Source organism: Megascapheus bottae, chromosome 6, assembly GCF_031878675.1.
Source record: "Megascapheus bottae isolate mThoBot1 chromosome 6, mThoBot2.hap1, whole genome shotgun sequence".
NCBI classification, from domain to species: Eukaryota; Metazoa; Chordata; class Mammalia; order Rodentia; family Geomyidae; genus Megascapheus; species Megascapheus bottae.
In genome coordinates this window covers 70,512,149-70,522,648 of record NC_143514.1, presented here as the reverse complement: position 1 = coordinate 70,522,648, position 10,500 = coordinate 70,512,149, and the positions used below count along the sequence as shown (strand labels likewise).

The 10,500-nt window shown below is 45.9% G+C and overlaps 1 protein-coding gene across 1 annotated transcript; it reads left to right on the top strand.

Annotated features, from left to right (window-relative positions):
* The first annotated feature begins 1,708 nt into the window (after positions 1-1,708).
* Rpl11 (ribosomal protein L11) lies at positions 1,709-6,371 on the top strand. Its single transcript, XM_090335578.1, has 6 exons — positions 1,709-1,790; positions 2,528-2,678; positions 2,966-3,072; positions 3,504-3,635; positions 5,829-5,939; positions 6,298-6,371. Exons 1-6 carry the CDS (start codon positions 1,785-1,787, stop codon positions 6,325-6,327), a joined length of 537 nt encoding a protein of 178 aa, XP_090191704.1. The 5' UTR covers positions 1,709-1,784; the 3' UTR covers positions 6,328-6,371.
* Positions 6,372-10,500: the final 4,129 nt, after the last annotated feature.

Genomic DNA, 10,500 nt, shown 5'->3' with positions numbered 1-10,500 from the left:
CCTGGACTGGCTTCAAAATGCAATTCTCAGACCGCAGCCTCCTGTGTAACTAGGATTACTGGTGTGGGCTTTTGCATATATTCTTGATCAATAAGCTGCTGAGCAGGTGGGGTTTTTTTTTTTGAGTCTGTCTGGTTGCCCTGGAAGAAGACCCCAACAACTCCTGGTGTTATCATTTGAGTTGTGAGTTGCAGGGCTCTGTCCATGGTGCTGAGACACCACAGGGGAAGGAAATATCCATTGGAAACAAACCCAAGTGCAGCTTAATGTGGTGTTACACACCTCATACCAAGCTATCTGGAAGGATCAGTCAGGACAATCATAAATTCAAAGCAGCTTATTGAGATCCTGTCTCAAAATAGAAAATTGGAAGGGGCTAGGGCAGATGGTTAACAGCTGAATGAGTGGTAGAGCACTTGCCTAGCATATGCAAGACTCTGGGTGGATTCCTATACAGAAAAAAAGAAAACCTTGGAGCAAAATTAGCCTAAAGATCTTAATTGGCTTTTATTTGTGATTCTAGAATAGGCAACACCTTCTGTATAAGAGGATGTGTGTGCTAGTGAGTTGAGCAGAGGGGGGCTTTATAGTTAGAAAAGGACTGGAGAAAGCAGAATGAGATGGTTGTTTTTATTTTTAAGCTCCAGTTTATCTGGTGGTGTATGCTGTAATCTCTAATCTCAGCGGGGAGAGGGAGGAGGATCTTGAGTTCAAGGCCAGCCTAGGATACAAAGTAAGACTCTGTATCCAACAAGGAAGATGAAAATAAAGAAAAAAGGAAAATAAATTGGGACCTAACAAAAATAAGAGAGGTGGTGGCAAATAAATCTAGTTTTAGCTTTCTTGATAAAGACCTTGAAGTGACCAATCTACTTTTTTTTTTCTTCAATCCTGAGGCTTGAATTCATGGCCTGGGCACTTTCCATGAGCTTTCCCTTTCTGCTCAAGACTAGCACTTTACTACTTGACCTCCACTTCTGGTTTTCTCTTTCTTTCTTTCTTTCTTTCTTTTTTTTTTTTGCCAGTCCTGGGCTTGAGCTCAGGGCCTGAGCACTGTCCTTGGACTTTCTCAAGGCTAGAGCTCTACCACTTGAGCCTCAGCACCACTTCCAGCATTTTTGTATGTATGTGGTACCAAGGAATCGAGCCCGGGTCTTCACGCATGCTAGGCAAGCACTTTAACCACTAGGCCAAACTCCCGGCCCTCTCTTCTTTCTTTCTTTCTTTCTTTCTTTTTTCATTAGACATAGGAGTCTCACAGACTTTCCTGTCTGGGTTGGCTCTGAACTGAGGTCCTCAGATCTCAGCCTCCTGAGTAGCTAGGATTATAGGAGTGAATCACCAGCCCGGGGCAGAGCTCAGAGTTCTTAAATCACCACTGGGTTCCATTTGTGTATAGATTCTGTTTACATTGTTACAAGTGGATGCATTCCCCTGGTAATTGGTAAACTTGATTTAATGTATCTTTGGCAGTGTCATCATGCAAACACCATCAGGTATACTGAGACTATGTGGGAAGGACAGACGGCAACTGGGCCCAGGAACTCAAGGATATGATGGCCCAGTTGTTTGGTTTGGTTTTGATTTTTTTTTTGGAAACCCAGGTCTTACTTTCCTCTTCGCAGCACCTGCAGTTTCCAGCACTGTCCACTAGGGCAACGCCGGCGCTGTGCTCAGGCCGCTCTTCCTTGCCCTCATCTCGCTGGTCAGCCTGGGAAAAGAGCCCGCCTCCTATCCCATAAGGCCCTACACCGGAACTCTTGCTCTCTTTTCCTGTCTCTATCATGGCGGTGAGTGCCTGGCCCCTGGGTTTACTTCCCCTTCATCCGCCTCCATCCGTAGCTAGTCGGGTCCGCGGGACCTCCGATACCCGCAGCACGAGGGAGACGAAGCTACAGCGTTGGTTGGACCGAAACTGGCAGGGCTGCGCGGGCTGGGGAACGGGCCTGGACTGTCGCCTTCCGTCCTGTCTTAGGGGAGCTGCCGCGAGCGGCCCAGACGCCCGGCCTCGGCCGCGTTAAGGACTGGCGGGGCTGGCGGGGCGGGCGGAGCGCTCGGTACCCTTGATCCAGGCCCTTTCACGCCTCCGGAGACATGAGGCTCGCTTGGTCCGTGGTGGAAAACGAGCCTGCTTCCGCTTAGGGAAGGGCCCCAGCCTCAGACCGCTTCGGAACGGGGTGGAAGACATCGCATAGCCACGTGTTTCCTTAGCACTTCGGCTAATTCCTTTCCTCTTCATCGGCCATGCACGGGCCATTCTCTTAGTCTTCCTCCCCATTGAGCCCATGGGGGGGGGGTCATCCCTAGTGTCAGTTCCCATCTTGGGTTTCTGTGGACGCGTGCCGTGTGTGAAGGAGGAGTGGTCCTGAGTTCACTTCCTTCGTGCTCTCGGTCCACCTGGGAACCCGTACAGACACTTAGGACTTTAGGATTTAAGATGATCCCAAACAAGTGTGCATGCAAATGTAGAAAGCCCCTGTGCTGCCCGCCGTGGTGGGTTGTGTGTTGATTGTTGGCCCTGTTGCAGCAGGATCAAGGTGAAAAGGAGAACCCCATGCGGGAGCTTCGTATCCGAAAGCTCTGCCTCAACATCTGTGTCGGGGAGAGTGGAGACAGGCTGACCCGGGCAGCCAAGGTGTTGGAGCAGCTCACAGGGCAGACCCCAGTGTTTTCTAAAGGTAATGTGTGGGTTTGGTCGTTTTTAAACGAGACTGCTGTCAGGCCTATTTGGAAGTATAGTGGGCATGCCATAAAAGCATTATACTTAGGCACAACACACAGAAATATTTTCTCTGCCACATCTTAGTTGTTAAAATATAGTTAGGAGTTAGGAAGATTATATTCTATGTTTGGAAGAAGTGGATTAAATTGAAACCCCCCACTTGTGAATGGAGCCTTCGTGGAAATGGCTTTCTGGGGAAGGGGAGTATGATAACATCTGACCCCTTGTTAATCCTGTCTGCAGCTAGATACACTGTCAGATCCTTTGGCATCAGGAGAAATGAAAAGATTGCTGTCCACTGCACAGTCCGTGGGGCTAAGGCAGAAGAAATCCTGGAGAAGGGTCTGAAGGTGAGGACTCCTGGGAATAATACCAGCGGGGACTTAGCAATGTATGAGTAATTACAGTGGCAGTGATTAGAATTAATGTCTTTAGGTGTCATGTGTATTTATCTGTGTCTATGTATGTATGTATCTGTTTTAGCTTCTAAAAGGATTTTTCTGTTGTTAGCAAGGACAAGCTGTTTGGTAGTTTAAAAGGTGATCTGGTTGTCTTTTTTTGGTGTGTTTTGGGGATAGAGCTCTTTGTCCTTGGGAAGCTGGTCATGTTCCTATAAATGATTTAACATGGTGGAGGTTGTGTTCCAGGCATCATTACTGCTTTTTTTTTTTTTTTTTTTTGGCTATAGGCTGTTTTAATGCTGTGCTTGGTTACTAATGCTGGTGGAGGAGGGGGTGAGCCATGATAAGCAATGTAATTGATAATGCATTTTGCTCCCTAGGTGCGGGAATATGAATTAAGAAAAAATAACTTCTCAGATACTGGAAACTTTGGTTTTGGGATCCAGGAACACATCGATCTGGGCATCAAGTATGACCCAAGTATTGGTATCTACGGCCTGGACTTCTATGTGGTATGAATGTTTTCTATACAAATCCTGTGCTTTGTCTTGATGTTCAGGTATTGTGTTAAAGCTTTGGATTTTTTTGTGGGGGGCTTATGGGGCTTGAACTCAGTCTGGGCGCTGAGCTCTTCAGCTCAAGGCTACCACCCTCCTCTTGAGCCAAGCCCCACTTCCTGTTTCCTAAAGGTTAATTGGAGATAAGAGTCTTAGGTCCTTTTGTGCCTGGGCTGGCTTTGAACCTTGATCCTGAGATCTCAGCCTCCTGAGCAGCTAGGATTGTAGGCCTGAGCCACTGCACCCGGCTGCAGCTTTGGATATTTATTGTCTGTTTGTGTCCTCCCTTGAGAAGTGCCTCTTTGGGGTAGCTGTAAAGGCAGAGTACAGAGTAAGGTCCCTGTTGTTAAAAAAGCTTTAGTCTGGGCTCATCTTGGCATAAGGTATGTGAAGGAAAAAGAATTGTAATTCTCTGTAGTGTTGGTGCTGGTTCTTGGTGGGGTAGGGTAGGATGGGTTGAGATTGTTCTCCCAGTGCCTGTGATTTCCATCCAGAAGACAGACGGGCCTGGGTGATACAAGTATATACTGTGGTAGGATTTTAATGGAAGAATGGGCATTTATTATGGACTTTTAAAAACCTTAAATAGATGTTGGAGGAGAGGATATAATCTGAATGTTTTTCTTCAATTTGATGGTTACAAACACATTGCTTTCAACCAATATTTGCAGTGATATCATGTCACTTGAAAAAAGTGAACGTACAAATACTAGCAAAGCATAAGTTAAAAGACATGTCACCAGATGCTGGTGGTTAGGCATATGGTTTTAGTTACTCAGGAGGCATAAGATCTGAGGATCATGGTTCAAAGCCAGCCTGGACAGGAATGTTTGTGAGACTGTCTCTAAGTCCTAAAAAGACTGGAAGAGAAGCTGTGAATCAAGTGGCACAGTGTTAGTCCTAAGCACAAAAGCTTAGGGACAGCATCCAGGTTCAAGCCCCAGGACTATCACACACACATTATTTCTTTTTTTCTCTTTTTTCTTTTTACCAGTTCTGGGGCTTGAACTCAGGGCCTGAGCTCTGTCCTTGGACTTTCCTCAAGGGTAGCGCTCTGCCACTTGAGCTACACGCACCACTCTTGGCCTTTTCTGAGTATGTGGTACTAAGCAATCAAGCCCTGGGCTTCATGCATGCTAAGTGAGCACTTACCACTAGGTTATGCGCCTGGATTACACACTTTCTTGAATGTTGTGGGGCTTGAACTCAGCTTGGGTGCTGTCCCTGAATTCTCTTTGCTTAAGGCTAGTGCTCTACCACTTTGAGCCACAGTACCACTTCTGTTTCTGGTGGTTAATTGGAGATGAATCCTTGCAGCCAGACTTGCCCAGTCTGGCTTAGAACTGTGATCCTCAGATCTTAGCCTTCCGAGTAGCTAGGTTAAAGGCATAAGCCACTGGGTGCCTGGCAAGAATCATTGTTTTGGTTTAAGTAGTTTTACAACTGAGTTTCTATTGAATGTCTGTGAGTACAAGTTATCTTGGTGTCAACCCTTCCCTCACTTTCTTCTGTCAGAACCTTAAGTGTTAGAAAAAAGTGACTGACATTGGTAGATTGTATCTATAATTCTTTACTCAGAGCTGAGAGCTGAGGATTAAGGTTCAAGCTGGCCTGGGCAAAAAGTTAATGAGATTCTCATCACCAATGAACCTACAAAAACTGTCGCCTGTGAGTGAAAGAGCCAAGGTACAGCACAAGCCCCTTAGTTCAGCCTCCAGTATTGGCACCAAAAGTGGCTTGGACACTGAAGAGTAGTCATGGAGGATCCTTAGCCCTGTATTGGAAGCTAGGTGGGGAAGGAGGAAGGTGCTAGTGATCCAAATTGCCAGGCAAACTTGAAGTGCGGTGGTAGGCTTGGCAGAACACTAGTGACAGTTCAGCAGGCACTTGAACAAACAAAACCAGAGGCGTGGTCCAGAATTCATTTGGTTGCCAGATGCCTTTTTTTTTCTCCTCAGCCTTAATTGGAGATAAGAATCTTGCAGACTTTAGTGCTGGACTGGCTTTGAACTGAGATCCTCAGATCTCAGCCTCCTGAGTAGCTAGGATTACAGGTGTGAGCCACCTCCAGGTGACTCTTAAAAATAAGTCTTGTTATCTGCACTTGATTGTGACTGTCTAGGTGACTGTTTCTTATTCCTGGGACAGGTGCTGGGTAGGCCAGGTTTCAGCATCGCAGACAAGAAGCGCAGGACGGGCTGCATTGGGGCCAAACACAGAATCAGCAAAGAGGAGGCCATGCGCTGGTTCCAGCAGAAGGTAAAGCTCATTTATTTCAAGTGTAGTGTTGGGATCTGAGGTTATAAAATACTTTAGTTTCTGGTAGGTAATTGCTTTAAAGATGGGATATTTGGGCTCTTTGGTGAATGGGGCCTTCCTGGATTGGTGTTTTAAAAGACCTGGGTCTACAAATGGGGGTAACACCGAGGAGGAGGTGGCTTTTCAAGGAGCCCTTTTTTAGATCATCTTGTGGGTGAGCAGAGTAACAATTATTTTTCCATTTGATCTGGCAACAATGTGGAGTCCTGGGGTCAGGTGTGGATTCCCAGATGTGAGACTTTGTTGCAGTTGTTGGTACTGCTTCTGTTCTGAAGAAAAACTTTCTCTTCTTTTTCAGTATGATGGCATCATCCTGCCTGGCAAATAAATCCCCCTTTCTATCCAAAGGCCAATAAAATGTTCTCAGTGAAATTTGTGACTCATGTGCTTTGTGAAAGGAGCCTGCCCTTTTGCTCAAGTCCTTGGACCTCAAGCCGTTTAAAGCTCGGATGGGATGGCTGGTAACAACCTTCTTGTCCTCAGATTAGGTACTACTGGTTTCTGGCTTACCCAAGCCCCAGCATGTACTTTTTGATGTGCTGTGGTGCAGTGCCCCATGTAAACTGACTGAAGAGGGAGGGTGTGAGTTTAGAGCCATGTTGCTCCTCTCAGTGCTTAATTTAATTTTGTGTATACTGAAGGGATCCTTGTCTTCATGAGATTTTTTTTTTTTTTTGCTTAGCTGTTGAGACTTGAGAATCTAGAGCTGTGAATGTGGCTTACTTGGTAGAGGGCTTACCTAGCATATATAATGCCCTGCGTTCGATTCCGCAGTACCACATAACTAGAAAAGGCCAGATAGTGGTGCTCTGGCTAAAATGGTAGAGTACCCAGGCCCTGAGTTCAAGTCTCAGGACCAGCCAAGAGAAAGACAATTTATAGGGTTCTGAGAGGCAATGTAAGTGGATAAAAAGACCGTATTCAATACAGATTCTCTAGATTTGTTTCCAAGCCCTAAATTTTATTTGCCATGTTAAATGAGTTAGGAATTTTCTTTATTCAGTTTTGGAGTTGATATAAGGATCATGCTTTGAAAGAAACCTGGACAAGCGGGGGGCGCGAGGTGGCTCCCACTTGTAAATCCTAGCTACTCGGGAGGCTGAGATTTGAGGTTCAAAGCCAGCCTGGGTACAAAAGGACCTGAGACTCTTATGTTCAGTTAACCTCTAGAAAATGGGAAGTAGGGCTTGCCTCTAGGGTAGGCGCTGTCCCTTGAGCTGAAAAGCTCAGGGACAGCGCCCAGGTGGAGTTCAAGCCCCTTGACCCACAAAAAAAGAAAGAAGCCTGGGAAGGCAAATGCAAGAGAATCTTAACTTCAGTTAGTGACCAGAAAGGAAAACACCACCAACAAAAAATGGACCAATCGTGTGTCTTAAGTTGTAGGATACTGGGCATGAGCAAAAAACTGATCAAGAGTAGGGAACATTGAAGCCGGGAGTTTGGCTTAGTGGTAGAGTGTTTGCCTAGCATGTACAAAGACCCAGGTTTGATTGCTCAGTACCAAATACATAGAAAAAAGCTGGAAGTGGTGCTGAGGCTCAAGTGGAAGAGCTTTAGCCTTGAGAAAGTCCAAGGACAATGCTCAGGCTCTTAGCACAAGCCCAGGATTGGCAAAAAACAACAAAAAGAATAGGAGACATTGAGTCAAGCCCAAGTAACAAAGTCAGGGTGCTGGAAGCGTGTATCTGTGATCCTAGCAACTCAGGAGGCTGAGATCCAGGCATTGAGGTTCAAAGCTAGCCTGGCCTGGTTGAGGCTCTTACCTCCAGTTAACCACTAAAATCCACAGGTAGAGCTGTGGCCCGAGTGGTAGAGTAATAGAGACCCTTGGGCACAAAAGCTCAGGGACCAAAAAAGAAAGCAAGGTGAAAGGAAATAGCTAGCCAGTGAAACCAGGTCACCGAGTGTAGTGAGCGAACCTTCAGGCTCTGGCTGCTGTAGAAAGGTGGGGGAAGCTGGGCATGGTGGCTCATACCTATAATTCTAGTTAGGAGGCTGAGATATGAGGATTGTGGTTCAGCCAGCCCTGAGACTATCTCCAGTTAACCACTAGAAAACGAAGTGGCGTTATGGCCCAAGTGGTAGAGCAATAGTCTTGAACTGAAAAGCTCAGGGATGGGGCCCAGGCCAAGAGTTCAAATCCCCTGACCGACAAAAAGAAAGGTAGGGGAAACAATTATTTAGCCGCTTGTATTTAGGTCTTGTGGGTGACTAAAGTGGAATGTATAAATCATATTCCTGTACTTAAACCTGGAACAGAATGTCAGGAGCATTAGTCCGTTGAACTCCTGGTACGGTTTATTCTGTTTGGTGATGTCCCTCTGTCCAGGCAGGAGCTGTTAGGTGGTGTGGTACTGTGGGAATGCCACTAAGCAGGAGAATGGTTCTTCATGCTCTGGTGTTCACAGATGCAGGCTGCTTCCCTGGCTAGCATTATGACCTGAGCAAATACTACATCAGGTGGCAACTTTGACTCTAAAGTATTGCTGGTTCCTGCAGCTGAGTGCTAGTAGCTGTATGTGCTCTAGTAGCTGATATGTGAAGACTCAAAAAGCTGACTACCTAAGGGGTTAAGGCCAGCCCTCTGAGATGCTAGGTCAGAGCCCATAAACCATTTGCAAATAGTGTGAGCTGCCAGCCACTGGGGACAAAGCTGGTGCCTGGGGGTACAGAACCACTTTCAGAGCAGCTTGTTATGGAAACCACAGTGTGGTTGCCAGAGGGGAATGTAGGCTAACACATGGGGGAGGGGGCGCCACGAGGCCTGAACTTAGACCCTGGAGGAACCCGTGGAGGAACCTTGGGAAATAAACACCATGGTTTGTGTTTTTTCACTGATGGTGAACAAAAAGATGAGTTGCAGGCCGGGGAGTTTGGCCTAGTGGTAGAGTGCCTGCTTAGCATTCATGAAGACCCAGGTTCGATTCCTCAGTACCACATGCATAGAAAAAGGCTGGTCTTTATGTAAATTGATCTTGGTTTGTTATGTAACTCCTTATCATTGCTGTTATTTCATGTGATGAACATGTTAGAAGTTACCTGGAACCTGAAAACTGAAAAGGAGAAGGTAATCAACAACTTAAGCACAATGGATTTCCTATACCCGCCTCAATTTTCCTGCATTGCTTTGATTTTCCTTAACCTTTTGAATACTATGATGATGACATTGAAAGTAGTGGTTTTCTTTTCTTTTTTCTCATTTATTTGGTTGTAAGGCTTGAACTCTGGGCATGGATACTGTCCCTGAGCTCTTCAGCTGAAGGCTAGCATTTTTACCACTTCAGGTCACAGGGCCACTTCTGGTTTTCTGGTGGTTAATTGGAGATGAGTCTCACAGGGACGTTTCTGCCTGGGCTTGCTTTGAACCAGATCTCAGTCTTCTGAGTAGCTAGGATTATAGGTATAAGCAACTGGTCCTTGGTTCTGTGTGTGCATGTGCATGTACTCAACGCATGTATGCCAGTCTTGGGGGTTGAACTTCAGGGCCATGAGCTTCTTTAAGCTCAAAGCAAATGAAGTCTTATGGACTTTTTCTGTCTGGGCTGGCTTTGAACCATAATGCTCAGATCTTTCTGGAATAGTTAAGATTATTTATCTTTTCAGTAGTGATGCTTGAACTTGACCTGGGCTCTGTCCCTGCATTTCTTTCTTTCCTTTTTTTTTCCCTTTTCCTTTTTCTTTTGCCAGTTCTGGGGCTTAAACTCAGGGCCTGAGCACTGTCCTTGGGCTTTCTCAAGGCTAGAGCTCTACCTCTTGAGCTACAGCACCACTTGAGGCTTTTTCTATGTATGTGGTTCCAAGGAATCGAACCCAGGGCTTTGTGCACGCTAGGCAAGCACTCTACCACTAAGTTGAACTCCTGGCCTTGTCCCTGCATTTCTTTGTGCTCAAGACTAGCCATATACCACTTGAGCCATTGTAACCACTTTCAGTTTTTGAGTGGTTAATTGGAGGTAAGAGTCTCACAGGGACTTTTTAGCCGAGGCTGGCTTTGAACTTCAATCTTCAGCTTCCTGAGTAGCATATGTTACTGAGGAATAGAACCCAGGACTTCATGAATGCTAAGCACTCTACCACTATGCTACATTCCCAGCCCACCCTATTTATTTTTTTAAATGATATACTTGTTAGATGCCAGCTCTTCCATTCTTATTTTAGGAAATAATTGTGCAGTGATGAGAGGACACTTATAGTGGTGATTCTTCCCAGAGGTCTGTGTGTTATCTCAACTATTCACAACCCTAGAGGTGGCACCAGCCTCCAAACCCAGACCTTCTGAGGTTTAGTTTATAATTGCAGAAAGCTAACCTATCTATCTGTTCCTTCAAATAAACTTGTCAGCCACTTCTAAAATTAAAACAGATCAATCAGCAAAACGTTGACCCTTCCAGCCTTTATTCCAAGTCCCCATAGATGGCAAGGAATCAGAAATGGAACAAATACCCAAGTAGCCCTGAGTTACAAGAGAAGTGCTGCGGTGCAGTGTGTGCCTGAGCTCTCA

Excerpts from the sequence above, each read along its gene's own strand:
- Rpl11 (XM_090335578.1), top strand. Across the intron at positions 3,073-3,503 it reads TCCTGGAGAAGGGTCTGAAG|GTGCGGGAATATGAATTAAG; the intron begins GTGAGGACTCCT and ends TTTGCTCCCTAG. Across the intron at positions 3,636-5,828 it reads ACGGCCTGGACTTCTATGTG|GTGCTGGGTAGGCCAGGTTT; the intron begins GTATGAATGTTT and ends TTCCTGGGACAG.